The sequence below is a fragment of the Myiozetetes cayanensis genome, unplaced genomic scaffold (genome assembly GCF_022539395.1).
Source record: "Myiozetetes cayanensis isolate MyiCay16 unplaced genomic scaffold, myiCay2020 scf6-25, whole genome shotgun sequence".
Lineage (NCBI taxonomy): Eukaryota > Metazoa > Chordata > Aves > Passeriformes > Tyrannidae > Myiozetetes > Myiozetetes cayanensis.
The window spans coordinates 14428460-14443735 of NW_026087853.1; the positions used below are offsets into that span (position 1 = coordinate 14428460).

The following is a 15276-nucleotide window of genomic DNA, read 5'->3' on the forward strand; positions in this document are numbered from 1 at the left end:
GAATGCTAGTTCTTGACTGAGCAAGTAAAGTAGCGTTCCTCTGCTGACCATCCATTTTCTGAGGATGTTTACAATGCAATTATTCAGAAGAACAAGTGATTGCAGTCTCTGCATGTGTTAGTTTGTGTGTTGTATTAATGTAATTGTGACAGTGATCTCCCTTGCTTCTCTTTTTGTCCCTTTCTTACCCTCTGTTCAGGAAAGTTTAGAAGAGGCAAATACTGCCCTGGATGCAGCATCCAGGCTTACTGAGCAGCTTGACATCAAAGAGGAGGAGATTGAAGAGCTTAAGAAAGAAGGTAACTACATTTATTTACTTCTGCTTAAAACATTTCAGGCAGCTGAGGAGACAATATAGTATATAGTATTCCTAGAAACTTAACAAAATTCATACACTCTGAGGAAAAGAGTTTTGAGGACTTCCTTGTTTGTAAAGCAGATATGGAAAAGTATGTTTACCTTTTGTTAGGGATCTTTCTCAAAAGAAAGTCTGTAAATACCAAAGCCCTTGATTTAGCTCTGTAAGTGTCTTTTTTACAAGTCTGTGGAATACCAAATGTTGTCAGATCTTCCAAAGTAAACTACCATATTTGACACAGGAATACAGTGAGATAAAGAGAAAGGGTGTGCAATTGGGAAGAGAGGGAGCAGCTCTTACACAGATGTGACTCTCATCTCAGCTGGATGCAGTCGTAACTCTTGCTCTGAACATACACAACTACTTATTGCTATTTTTTTTTTTAAATTATAATTAGTCTTACTCTTGAAATAAGTGATGTTTTCTTGAAGCTTATGATCAGATAGTTGCCATGAAATGTCACTTGAAAGTCTTCTCCAGCAAGAACTCTACAAAAACTTACAACTTTTTCACTACATATTTGAATGCGTACTTACTTAAATTTAGTTTAGTGTCTAAGTGCAATTTGGCATCCAAGTGGGCATCATAGGAGCACTCCCCAAGTTCAAATTAAATTTCAAGCTGCTACAGGAATGCATAACTACTGATTATTTTTGAATTGACTCATCTGTATATCTGTCTCACTACAGACATTTACATCTCACTACAGACAGTTCACAGACACCCTGGTTTGAAATTAACTTTGGAATAGGCAAATATGGCACTCTTAAGTGGGAAGCTCTTCATTACTGTTTAATTTTGATTGCAAACCCTTGCATACAAAAGCAGGAGAGGTTTGAACTTGGAGAGAAAACTAAACCTCAGTATTTTATCAAACTGTGTTGTATTGGCGAGCAATTTACTTGATAAAAAATGTGAAATGAGATTGTTTCATAAAGGAAACAGCACTTTAACGTTGTTGTAGAATAAATCACAATTTTTTATGGGAAAAAAAAAAGAGACCACTTCATTTTCTCTATTTACACAAGAAAACATATAATGTCATATTGAAAATTGGCCAGATACATTCCCAGACACAGTTTTGTTGGCCAAATCTTTTGAAGGATTTCTTTATGGATTCTTTTGGCAGGAGAAGGGATTTTAATGGAAAAGTATAAGATGTACCAGATGCAGTTTTCTGGATTGCCCTAAATGGTTAACAAATTATGGAGACTGTTGTAAATGTCTGGCTTACAGCAGTCCATGCTGAATTTTGGCTCAGGTTTTTTTTGTTACTTAGTCTTTTCATATACCCAAAGTACGTGTTTAAGTCCTTTTTCAGCTCTAAGATTCTATTTGAGAAGGAAATGTTCCATTTAAAAAATACATTTAATGATAGAGTTGCATAGTCACTGTGAATGGAATAGGTTCTTAAAAGTTGATCTTCTTTGATATAAACATTTATGACAGGAAAAAATAAAAAACAGCAGTAACATTTCATTTAATTATTAATGCTTTTGTTTTAAAATTCATAACATGAATAAAAATTGAAAAAGCAACACACCATTGTCTTTCTTGGTAGAGAAATAGCAACAGTGTAAGATTTAATTGAAATCTTTTCAAATGCTGTTTGTTTATCTGTTTGTGACATTAGGAGTTTAACTTTTTCTATTCCCTTTTACTCTATGGTTATCCAAATAACTCAGCTTCTGTGTATGCTCCTACAACTCTTATCATTCTGTAATTATATTACCAGTGTTTTCCTTTAATTATTGGGGTCCTATTTAAGCATATTTACAAAGTAGTGTAATCTGAAGTAAATTTAAACCTTGAAACCATGGATTAACTCTCCTGTGCCTCACCCTGGTATTCTGAGAAAGGAATGCTGAAGAGCAGTCACGCTATTGAAATGGATTTAAATGCACATGGATGTGGTTGTTACAAGATACATTGTTGTAAAATGTATTTTTTTCTTTAGTTTTTAACTTGCTCTGAATAAGGAGCTTACTCTGTGTGTTCCCAGCACAACCCTGGTTAGTTCATTCTATTCTGTACTGCACAAAATTGATATTTGTGAAGTAAAATGTTTCTGTTAAGACATGGAATATTCAAATAGGGCATATTAGGTTGTATCCATTTCACAACCTGGCTCTTTAATGTGTATAAATACAAAATCTCTGTATTTGTTTTGTCAACACAGTTGTGGCATGCACTTATTAATGATTGAAAGTTGTGGAAACAGGAGTGGAATGTTTTTCATGCATCCCAGGTGATTTGAGGGGTGTAAAATTTCATAAGTCACTTTTCTTATGAAGATATGGAGGCTTTTTAGAAATTAACTACAAGATAAAGTATCTTTTCTTGTTTTTTTTTTAATTAAGTAATTTTAATTAACATGAGCCCAAGAAGTATTAAAATAGTAGGAAAATTTAATGGATCAGCAGTTTTTCCATAGGCTTTGGAGATAAGCATTCAGCCTTGTAGGAAAAAAAGTTGATCACGTCATCTTATACAACTGTAGGGTAGAGTTGGTCTTCACGTGGGCAGTCCGTGTTATATTAGTCAAGCTTTTGTGTGAATAAGGCTTACTTGTACTTTTATTAGGAAAACAGTGTCTTCAGAGGTAGTATCTTGCAGAACCCCAGTTGTTGTCTTGAGGTGAAGCCATTTGGAGTTTATCTTCCCAGAATTCTTTGTACTTTGTATGTAATTATTTGCTTTCTTGTCTAAGAACTTGTAACTGCCGGTGTTCTTAAATACTTCATGTAAGGATTTAAGGGAGATAAGTTTTTCTACCAAATTACACTGGGTTTTATACAAACTGTGCAGACAAACAACAGATACTTCTACCCAGTTTCTAATACAACTGCATTTTTATAAGGAGAAAATTTTTTGTCTTGTTTCCTTACAGTTGGAACGCTGTAAAACATTTATGGCAAATAAAACTTTTAGGAGAATTTTTTTCTCTATTATGAGCTTTATTTTTATGAGCTTCATGGGGAAGTCAGAAGAAGCCTGAGTTACTGACACTGTATGACTGGAGTAATTGGGTGTATTTGAGTTAACAAGTAATTTGTGTTAATGGAGTTTTCGAATGGTAGAAAAGTTGGTGCTGTGAAATTGTTGGGCAACAGTGAATATAACAGTGTCATGCCATGGCTCCTTTTAAAGAAATGAGTTATTACATTTGTATCTCCCTTATTAAAGACTGATGCAGGAGGCTCGGTTGTGTAGACAGTAGACAAGTCCTTGATGAAGATCAGGAATCTTAGAAAGCTGAAAAGTTACAGCACTGGTGAATGCAGAATCTAAAATCCCCTTACTCTTCCAATAGTTCCTGTTTCATGTTTCTGATGAGGAAAACCAGAGTGTTTGTCTAGACCAGGAAGGTCATTATCAGTGCTGTGATATCTAAATGAACAGATTTCATTGCAGCTGCTACAGAACAGCATCAGACCTTTGATCCAGCGTGCAAAAAGATACAAAAATGTGTGTAGTGACTGACTCCTAGCACACTCCTAGACAAGTTCACATTAGTTAACTTTTAATACTGGCCTATTCACTCAGTTTGCAAGCTGTGATGCCTGACTAAGGTGTTTGCCATTTTCCTCTCAGTTTTATCTTTGGTTCATGGTAACTTGGCGTTTCATCTCTTCCATTTTTAACTGAGTGTCTTTGTTCCCAGAAGTGGGGGTAATCTTGCAAATGTCTGCCTCTCTTGCCAATATACTGAATGGTGAAGCACAGCATTGGTTCTAGGGTGCATTAGGTTGTCCCAGAGTGCTGTTTCCAGAGCTTGCATCAGTAACAGGAGTGGGAAAGGTCCTAACAGAAGAGACCCACAAGTTGCTGATGTTGTTCTGCTGGCCAGGAATTTTCCTGGGAGACTGGAGAGCTCAGTGCTTCAAGGCTTTAGCAACCTCAGAGTATACAGAATAGCTGGACTTAGGTAATAGTTGAGGTTAAGGGCTGAGACCAAAGAGACCTGATACCAATGTGTAGTTTGGTCAGGTTATGAAAAAGATTGCCACCCCAGGACTTCAGACCCTGCTCAGGAGTTTCTTTCCAGTTGCATATTATTTGTGTAGAACAGAGCAGTTCAGCAGTTCTGACCTTCTGCAATGGATTTAGTTTCTGTGTGTTGTTGTACTTCAGCACTGAGTATCATTCCCGAAATTTTAGCTTACAGTTTCATATAATAATGACTTACTAAGTTGACACTTTTTAATGAAAAACAAATAGATTTTATAGTTTTGTTTTTTATTTAAAAGCACCATAACAATATTAGCATATTTTTATTATGAAAGTGTGATGTTATTGGTAAATTTTGCAACAGTTGTTTCAAAGTTTGAATTTTTGTTTATTTGCTGTGGCATAACAGGTGAGATCAGAAGAGAAATGCTAGAAGATGTACAAAATAAACTAATGAACCTTATGAACAGCACAGAAGGAAAAGTGGACAAGTAAGTCTTTAATGAAAGATTTGGTGTTAAGTTTCTGGGGTTTATTCCTCTCACTGTACAGATATGTTACTAATACAGTTGCAAGAGTATGCAGAACTTGACTTCTGTATGTGAGCTTGTAATTACACTTTCATTATTTTGACATTGTTCAGTTGCTTGGTGGTTGTGAATAGTCATTTGCTCTCCTGAATCAACATCTTAGAATAACCATTTTCCCTGATACAGTAGGTACATTAAAACTTGCCCATGTGCTGTTCAGTCTCACCTCACTGCCTGCAGTATTGCTGAATACTGTCCAAGGTGACACGTACTGTGTAAGAAATGTGATAACTTGTGGGAGGAGGAAGTGGGTGAGGTACCTTTTTAATTCTTTGTATTTGATTTGTTTATTTGGATTATTGCAAATTAAGCAAGAGAGTGAAGAATAAATGCATCAATATTATGGTATCAGCTGTTATATGACAGGAGATTGTATAATAAGCTTTCTTTGTTCTGCAGGCTCCTGATGAGAAACCTCTTTATTGGACATTTTCATACTCCAAAAAATAAACGTCTTGAAGTGTTAAGGTTAATGGGAAGTATCTTGGGAATAAAAAAGGAAGAACTTGATCAGGTAATACTTTGCAGAAGACCAGGCTTCCTTTTTCTTTGCAGTATCCTTACCTGAAAATAGAATTACTTGCTGCTAAACTAAATGCGACTGTCCCTGCACTTCTTGGCGGGTAAAGTATGTTTTTTGTTTTCTCATCTCACATTTTTTTATGTGGGACATGCTGATCTTAAGGGAATCTTTTGATAACATCATTTTAATAAAGCAGATCTCATTTTGATGAGGAAAATGCTAATGTAGAAAGGAAGGAGTTTAACTCTGTGCTGGTGTATAATATATCAGTTACAGAAAAGTAAGCCAGTTGTATGTGTACCAGTAGTAATTGTGAAGAATGTGGGGCTTATAACTTTAAATAAAGCTCCAGGTCTTTATGCTGCCAGTCTTTGGGAGGCAGAGAACATAGTTTTTACACTAATTTTAGTTTTTACGTATCTGTAGGATTCTCACATAGTGTTAGTGAATAAATATAAGGAGCTGCACTTCTTTTACCTACTGCTTTTTTTTCTGTTTCCTAACTTTGTTTTTTAAACTACTTTTCTAGTTATTATCTGAAGAGCAAAGAGGAGTTACAAGATGGGTGACTGGCTGGCTTGGTGGAGGAGCTGGGTCAAAGAGTGTTCCCAGTACACCTTTGAGGCCAACTCAGCAGAACATTTTTAATAGTGTAAGAATTAATTGTGCATTCTCCTTGACTGGAAAAATGGGGCAGTTGCATATTCATGCTGATGTTTGGTTCACCAGTATATTGAGCTTAATTTACTGATGCTACTGTATCTTGCACTGTTTGTTTGGTGTATGCAACTGCTTTGGCAAAATTTTTTTTCTGAACCAAGTAAATATGTAGACATTGGAAAACTTTCAATGCTAAGTCTTGGGATAATAGACAAAACACTTACTGTTCTACTGGTTCCTGGGATCACTGACTTCTTACAGTATGGACTTTATCTTGGAAACTTAACAGTGCTGGAAGTTAAATACATGTTGAGTCTGGAATTCTGCAGTGCTCAACAGTATAGAAGACCGTGACATTGTATTTTGATGACTGTGTTCCCATATGTCCTTGAAATTTAAATTTGAAAAGCTTTTTCAGCTGCTACAGCTAGTGCCTCTTACTTATAGCATATAAAGTTAATGTTTTAAATTTTCAAATACTGTAAAGGAACAGATCTCATAGCATAATCCATGGGAGCAGTTTATGAAACTTTCTGTTTTGCAGACAAGTAAATAATGCACTCAAGGATTGAGCACTGTGGGATTGGGCGTTTTTGGATTAACTTTGGTTTTTTGCTCAATCGAGCTAGGAATGTTGAGAATCGATTCCTGTAAATCATCTTGAAGTGTAGGGGTTGTTTTTTTCCCACTAAAAGAATGCAGGCATGTAGGCCACCAGAGGACTGTGGTCTGATTAACTATAGATATAAAAGAAGAAAATTAGTGCTTTTGTACATATAGTACAGGCTTTACTAAGCAAAACTGTATCTTGCGATGCTACCGACACCTTAGTCATTCCATTCTTCATTTATTCAATGACTGTGATGTCAGTAGCAGTGTGGATTTCTGAATCAATTGCCTTAAATCAATAACAGAACCATGGTGGAAGTATGTATGTTATCTTTAGAGTTTATCAGTTTTACATAAACACCACTTAGTGAGACATCAACAAACTATGTATTTTGAAAATAAATGTCATTGTTACTCACTAAGGATTGCTTAGTACTAAGTACCAGTACAAAATTGTTTGGAGGTTGTTGACAGCGTTTTAGTTTATGTATTTATGTATTTTTGACTTAGTGCTTTTCACCAGAGCATCAATGAAATATAGTAACTAGTGGCTTCTTGCAGTCTTTTTCAGAATTGTTCGTGAAATTCCTTGAAACTGAATCTCGCCCAGGCCTTCCCCCACCCAAGCTCTCTGTTCATGATATGAAACCTTTAGGAGCAGCAGGGACTGGTAAAACTAGCAGTACTCCATCCAACAGTCAAATGCAAGGTAACATTTGCAGAAACATTGAAATCTTTCCACAGAATTTCAATAACTAAAGGGGATCTTAATGATTCTGTGCTTCCTCACTTGTGAAATATGAATTTGATTTATTCTCCCACAACCATTTCCTACTTTCTCTTTTTTTTTTTTTCCAATTCTTTTCCCATCTGTTCTTCCCACTGCTTCTATACCCCATTTTCTAAAATCTCAATACAGAAGATTAGAGGGACCAAATTGCCTTTGATATGAAAAGGCTTTAACAGCACCTGTTAGACCCAAAACAGATGCTGTGCAGACAGCTTTGTATGGTGTGTCAATGAACTCAGTCCTGATTCCCAGCATCCCTGTTTGATCAGCTTTGTGTCGAAGTGAGTGAAGAATGCAAGTAACACAACCTTGTAGTGTCTCTCTGTTGTGTAGAACCTCGTTGTTCAGAGAGGACTGAAATAAAATCAGTTAAGTGTATGGCCTGCTATGAAATCTTTGTAAGCTGTGCAAGAGTGTTGACTTTGAGTTTCCTAAAGCAGAGAACACTTAGGCTTATTATGCATGTTAATGCACTTCTGTGTAAGTAGTTTAAGATCCCCATCTTCAGTTTAACTAGTCCAGTTTGTACTTATTTTTTTACATGCATTTAAGACTTCACCTTAATATAGGTCTGCTGATTTGCAGAAGCTTGTTTTGTTTGAAACTTTCTACTGTAAACTCAAAAAAACCCAAAACAAACCCAAACACCAAAACCCTACATATAATATGTATCTACAGAGAGGTGCTAAAAAATGCTCTTTCAAGTCACTTAAAGCAGTTGGATATTACAAAGTGTAAATGTCTACTCCAAAATGCCAATTTATCCTTGAAAGCAGTACTTATTTATTTAAATAAACCTAAATTAAGTTTGATTTTCTTTTCGCTCTTCTTTTATTGTAATGCAGCAGTACAATAATAGGTGAAGTATCTATTTTACTTGGCAAAAAAAAAAATTTCCTCGTCTAGGACAACTAAATGGTGACTCACTGTCTGTGATGTTTGTGTGCAGGGGTTTTCTTGGGGCTGACCCTGGGGAAGCTGTGCCAGTGCGTCATGTGCTGGGAAACCTGCCTGTGCACTGTGTTGTAGTGCATGTGCAGGGGTCCTGTGCCTCTGCATAGTGCTGGAGCCAGCCTGACAGATACTTCATGTCTGACATTGCATGTGTGAAGTGAACTGCAAAGGGTGTTCATGTTGCCTGTCAGAGATTTGTAGATTTGATTTTTTTTTTTGGGTAACCTGAGCTGTTATGGAATTTCAGTGGGGGACTTGGCAGTGCTGGGTTAACAGCTGGACTTGACTGATCTTAAGGGTCTTGTCCAACCTAAACGATTCTATGGTTCTATGAGAGAAGACAGGGAGATTGAAAGTCTTTCGGAGTGTCTACATATAGTCCATGGCAAGGAGATTTTCAAGGGCTGTCATGTTGCAAAAGTGATAGGCAATTTTAAAACAAATGCTGTAAAATTGGGTAGATTCTAACAAAGTACTTTCATTGTTGGTTTAGGTTTGTTTTTGTTTTTTTTTTTTTACTTTCCAGATTCTGCAGTCTCGGCAGTGGGCAGAAGACCAGATGCAAATCCATTTTTAGCACCTCGATCTGCAGCAGTGCCTCTCATAACACCAGTTAGTAGTTCTGGACATCTGCTTATGAAACCTATTTCTGATGCACTGCCTACTTTTACACCACTGCCAGTGTCCCCTGATGCCAGTGCTGGTGCTGTATTAAAGGACCTTCTAAAACAATAGATGATCTTGTATCAGTATGATGATAGTAGCACTTTAAGGAAAACAAGAACACTATGCTGTATATAACTTATCACAATGAGGCCTTCTGTAAAACGTCATGTACTCGATTACAATTGTATCTTGCTTTTCTTTTAATTGCAAATTTGTCAATGCTCGGAAATTCTAATGGTGGTATGAATAACTGCCTTCTGTATAGTAGGCATTCGTTTTGGGCATGGGTTAAGTATTTAACTGAGAAAAATCTGTCTTGTTGCTAGATTGTCACAAGACAGAAGGACTTTTAAACCTTTGGTATATTGAGTTGTTTCAGTTATGCATAGACAGCATTAACCCTTCACTGTTGAGATCTGTTTTACCATTGAAACAACCTGCCATTGGCAGTGGGCGTCCAAGAACCAGAATTGAAAACAAAACTATGTAAAACACCTCCTCCAGCACAAATCGATCTGAGGTGTTCAATTAATGGCACAAACTCCAAAGAATAAGATGGTGAGCATGTGGGGGTTGATCATTGAGCAGCTGCAGTCTTCCCACACATGATTTGTGGTATTTACTTAATCACGTGTCTCTTATTTGCAGGTCCGATTGCATTTGGGGGCAATTTGAGGCACATCAGTGTCTTTGCACAATGATTTGATTTATTCCCCCAGACTAATAGCTGTTTTCAGCTGTCAAAGCCATCAGCACCCAGGAGTTAACTATGGAAATGAGGGCTTCATGAGATACCCATGTGAAGAAGAGTGAGTTAATTTAGCAGAAGTTATGTTCACATATATAAAGCCACTATACTCCAATGGTCCAAGGTGTATATTTGAGAGACTTTTTGTGTCACAAGACTTTATAGATACCAGTATAGGCTTAAAGCTTGAACACATGTATAGAATTAAAAGGGAAGAAGATGCTTGCTTATCTCAAATGTGTAAATAGGTCTTTGTAAGACCAAGGCCAAAGGCAATTATTCTGTATATTTTGCTGTGATAACTTGTACACTTTGTTTGGCAGGTGAAGAGTGAAGTTGCATACTAACAGATAAAAGTCACCTTCATAATGACTCTGAGATAAAACATCTTCAGTTTAAAATGTGTAATTTCTAAATCTTTTTATATACCATTCCTTGTTAGTCACTGTTAAGATAACTGTTGTGGAAGTTCTATATTAGAACTGTCAACCTTTACTTCTTCATTTTCATTAAGGTCTTGGGTTAAATTGTTGTAAGAATAATATTTAAATAAAATTAATTACTGAAACTTGTACAGAATCAACAAAAATAATGCAAAGAAATCTTTGCATTTATTTATATAGAGGTCAAATAGTGAATTCATTTTGTTGCCTTGAAACCTAGTGAAGTTTTTTTTAATTACTGTATTTAAGAGCTGTTTAAGTCCCTTTTCTCTGGTATAGTAATGTTTCATGGAAGACTCATGCAGATTTTTAAGTGGATTGACCATATTGGATATTGATTTTTAAATTTTTCACTCCATTATGGACAGTTTGGCAGTTTGATTTCCGAAAGGGTAGCAGCCACACATGTACCAAAGTAAATTCTGCATTATGTAATAAATGTAATGAGAATTTAAAATTACCTCAGCTGAGAGTATTGCAGTTGGGTACTTCAGATGTACATCTTCATTTAAACTGGGCTGGCATATGTACCTTTTTTTTCCTCTAGCAATTATAAAGAAAAGTGAAATCAGATGGCTTCTGTGCAATCTCTCTTGTTCTTGTAGTCATGTCTGTTTAATGATATATAGCTGCTTCACAATAAAATTGCCTTTTGGTGAGCCAAAGCAGAAGGAAATGTTTAGTTTTTAAAAATTATTTGACTTACATGTTATAAATTAGAAGTGGAGTCATGCTGCTCACTATTCTCTGAATATACTAACTAAGCAGTTCTTTTTTTGCTCAGTTTTTTTCTTTTAACTGCAGAGAGCCTAACGTGTACACATTTCTCTTTCAGGAAGCTTTATAAATGCCAATAAAGAAAACATAGACCATTTGTTTCTGCATGCTATAAATCCCTTCCATTTATACAATAAGCTGTGAGTTTGGAGAGGGAAATCTAATGCCAGGCAAAGGTACAGAAGAACTTCAGAGTTCCTCAATAAGCTCCTTCAGGGAGAAAAAAATCCTCTACAGGAGATACACAAGAGGCTTAAGTCCTAGGAGGTGAGGTCTGTTGAGCTATGGAGAAAATCCCCGGGGCTTAGAGGTTTCAGTTCCAAGGCTTATTCTATAGTTACATTGCTGGAGTTTGTTGCTTTGTTAGAAATCAGCTGGGCTCCATGTTTTAGGCAGTACTTCTTAGAATGTTTCACAGACCATTATAAACCTTCAAGCTTTGTTTTTATTGAAAGATTAGTGGATATATTTTTTCCTCTAATTTTTCTTTTGTGCTTTGTGCTTGGTAACTTGTTCTGTGTATATTTGCTTTACCAGTTTCCCACATGTACGTATGTGATTCATATAGTCTGTCCTGTTAATTGTGTGGGTCTTTCACACAGCAGCATGAGGAAAAGGTTATCTGGAATTTATGAGTAAGGTGCAGTAATTGAAGATTTCTGTTTAACTCAATTGTTCTCTTTCCTATTGCTTTTACAAGGGAGAAAAAAGTGTCTGGTCCTCCTAGCTTTGGTCTAACAAGCTGTCAGTTTCTTTAGTGGTAAGGTAACAGAATTCTAATAAGTGATTTATTTTGCAAACTTGATATAAGGGAGGAAAATGAGGGTTAGGATTTTCTGTTGTTCTCTTCAGACTTACTTACTTTTGCTGTTCTTTGCTTATCCTGCATTCTATGCAAAGACAAGGAAGTAACTGGTTTGTCTGATTGTTACTGTAGAAGAATGCGCAGTGTGTGGTTTGGGGTTTTATGGTTTTTGTTTTCAATTAAACTCTGCTGCATTAAACCATTTAGTCACAGTGATATAATGTGATACATTATAATGACCAGTTTACAAATAACTTTTTTTTACCTAATGTCACTCCCAGTCTGCATTTTATTATTGTTTATTATCTTATTATCATTCTTGACCTATTTTCCATAAATAGCTAACAGTAAGGCAGGCGACTTGGACTATGTAATAGGAGTGACTGATGGCTAAGTGGAAGAGACAGAATGGAAGATGCTTGCCTTGTAAGTATTTCCCAGTATCACATACCTCATGAAAGCTTTTCAGTTAATTAATGTCTTACTTCTGGTTTTGATGATTTTATTGCCACATTATCATATGAAAGTTCAAGAATAATTTTCTCAACTCAAAACACAAGGCTGCAGCTTCTTAGTCAACAATAGAAGCTGTGGCTTGAGCTTATCCAAGATCATGGAGAAAGAATCCTTCACATCCTTGTTTCTGATTTCAACTAGGAGACACAATTTGGCCATTTCCTGAAGTGACTGACTTTGGATCATACTGCACAGAGCTAGTCTTCCTCAAGCCATCAATCTGCTGTCAAATATTATGACTATGAACATCCTACCCTTTGAATTATGTAGAAATTTTTTTTTCCTATGATCCTAAAACCTGGACAGTCTTGGATTGTGGTTCTAATGCCCAGGCAGCTGGAAGATACCTAGGGAGAAAGCTTGTGTGTACACAGAAGTCCTCAGTCATCTGCTTCTAGTTCAGTGTCTTTTCATGGAATCATGGAATGGTTTAAGTTGGAAGAGACCTTAAAGATCATCTTGTTCCAACCCCACTGCCATGAGCAGGGAAACCACCTACTAGACCAGGTTGCTCAAAAGCCCATCCAACCCAGCCTTGAACACTTCCAGGGATGGTGCAGCCACAGCTTCTCTGGGCAATCTGTTCTGATGTCTCACCACCCTCACAGTCAAAAATTTCTTTCTAATATCTAATCTAACCCTACCCTCTTTTAGTTTAGAGCCATTGCACCTTGTCCTATCACTGTCATCCAGTTTTGCTCTGGCAAGACCAAGCTGATCTTGGGGCTTACAGTCTCTGAAGGAAGTTCTGAAGGAACATATGTGGAATATATTCCCAAATTGTCTTGAGTATTTCTGTGGTTCGTTGGCAAGTACGTGCAGAGTCAGTGAATACAGAGGAGTTGACACATTTCATTAAGACATGAAAAGGACTCAGAACTGTCAAGTGGGACAGCATACATGAGTGAAACCCAGCTATAATGTTCATACAGGGCATTAGAAAAAAGAAGTATGTAACACACTCCAAGTGGTGCATATTTTGTCATGTGGCAGCTTTCTATGAAGGCTGCTCTATCAGGTGGGCAAAGTCAGATAGTTGATTTTGAGCTAGTAAAAGCAGACCAGTGGTAGCTCCTGACTCCATAGAATGGGAAACACTGTTAAACACAACCCTCTGGGGACAGAAAGTGAAGAGTTATAATGCTTCAAACCCAGATTGTTGTCAATGAGGGAGCAGGGAACTAAGGACATGCTAGGGTTTAAAAATTTTGACCTTTTGAGGCTGCCTAGAGAGACAGAAGCCCATTTAAGTTTGTCAGAGGCAGCTGTATAGGATTTATAGAACTAACTAAAGGTACCCTGATTTACACAACTTAGATACCCTGAATCCGTGAGGTTCCTGAACATTAAATGTAGTATTATCAATGAAAGTGTATTTAACCTAAGCAACAAAGTGGCAACTGGATATAAATAGAGCAATAGTGTAAGAGGTAGTAGCAGTTTTGAGCAAATCAGAAGAGTTGGATAAGAATATTAGCTCCGAAATGGGAGCATGTATAATGCAAACATTATTTCACAGAATCAGGTTGGAAAAGATCTCTGAGATCATCAAGTCCAACCTCTGACCGAACACAACCTTGTCAATTAGACCATGGCACTAAGTGCCACATCCAGTCATTTCTTGAACTATTCCAGGGATGGTGACTCTACCACCTCCCTAGGCAGTCCATTCCAATGTTTAACAACCCATTATGTGAAGAAATTCTTCCTGATGTCCAACCTAAACCTCCTCTGGCACAGCTTGAGACCATTTCCTCTTGTCCTGTTGCTAGTTGCCTGGGAGAAGAGGCCCATGTCCACCTGTCTTAAAACCTCCTTTCAGCTAGTTGTAGAGAGTAATGAGGTCACTTTCTCAGAATAAGTAAAAACCATGAGAGTGATCCCAAGCAGCATTGGGTGCAGGTGTCCAAGAAACTGCATAGAGGAAGGGAAAAAAGGGATTCAGGTTTCAGCTTGTCATGGGGGAAGCCAACCATGTGAAATGGTTGCACAATTAACCTTTCTCTAAAAATGTTTTCCCATTTCCTGCAGCAGTGTTCTCTATTGCTGTAAGGTATTAAAATACTTGAGCAATGCTTTTGTTTGTAGTAAAAGGGTATTTTCAGAATTACAAGCAAATCACCAAGCTCATTTCTGGTTCATCCGTAGGTTGTGGTTTACAGGCCATACTGTGGGTCCAACACTAAATTGTAGCAGGAGGAAAAATATAGTAAAGAAAGTGGCTTGAATGGTAGACTGGAGCACTGAAAAATAGTCATCAAAACTGAAACTTTTTCTGGAAATAGAATAGGAAAATATTTAGACTTCACATTGCTCTGTGCTCAAGTAGTGGGTGCCAATAAAAATGAAGGCAAACAGAAGACTGTCTTATTTTTGACAATAGGAGCAGGAACAGATGTGTTTAACAGTTTTCAGCTAACTTAGAGGAGGCTTATTATGAAACTACAAAAATTTGAGGAGTACAGGATTCTAAAGAAAATGAATGAGTCATAACTAGGCTTGCCAGATCTGTCTGGACCCAAATGCAGACTGAATAGCACATTGTCTGCAGAGTGCTCGGGAGGAAGGACCTGCAGAGTACCCCTGCAGGCAAAGGTCTTGCAGGTGGTACCTCTGTCCCTACTGGAACTTGCCGAGTAGGCAGGGCTGGGGATCCAGTGAGCCTGCACTGTTCTGGCTGTGATGGTACTGGTACTTCAAAAGCCAGATGCTTTGCTGGCAACCTGAAGTCTGCACTGCCCTGGCCAGATGTGACTAGGCAATCTAGTTTGTGAAAGAAAAGATTTTCATTTGAAACTAAAACGGAATAGGAAAACATCAGAAATCATTGCAATTGATCAAAACCTGAAGGGCCAACCCTCCAGTTGTGGAGCTATGAGGGTAACT

The 15276-nt window shown here is 37.2% G+C and overlaps 1 protein-coding gene across 1 annotated transcript in view; it reads left to right on the forward strand.

Moving 5' to 3' along the window:
• The window catches only part of TRIP11 (thyroid hormone receptor interactor 11), a 30149-nt gene extending 18985 nt beyond the window's left edge, over positions 1–11164 (forward strand). Inside the window, exons 15-20 of the mRNA XM_050337036.1 lie at positions 200–299; positions 4719–4800; positions 5299–5413; positions 5952–6074; positions 7253–7400; positions 8962–11164. Of these exons, the coding sequence (XP_050192993.1) occupies positions 200–299; positions 4719–4800; positions 5299–5413; positions 5952–6074; positions 7253–7400; positions 8962–9170 (777 nt within the window). The 3' untranslated portion in view covers positions 9171–11164. The remainder of the gene's footprint in view (positions 1–199; positions 300–4718; positions 4801–5298; positions 5414–5951; positions 6075–7252; positions 7401–8961) is intronic.
• The last annotated feature ends 4112 nt before the right edge of the window (positions 11165–15276 follow it).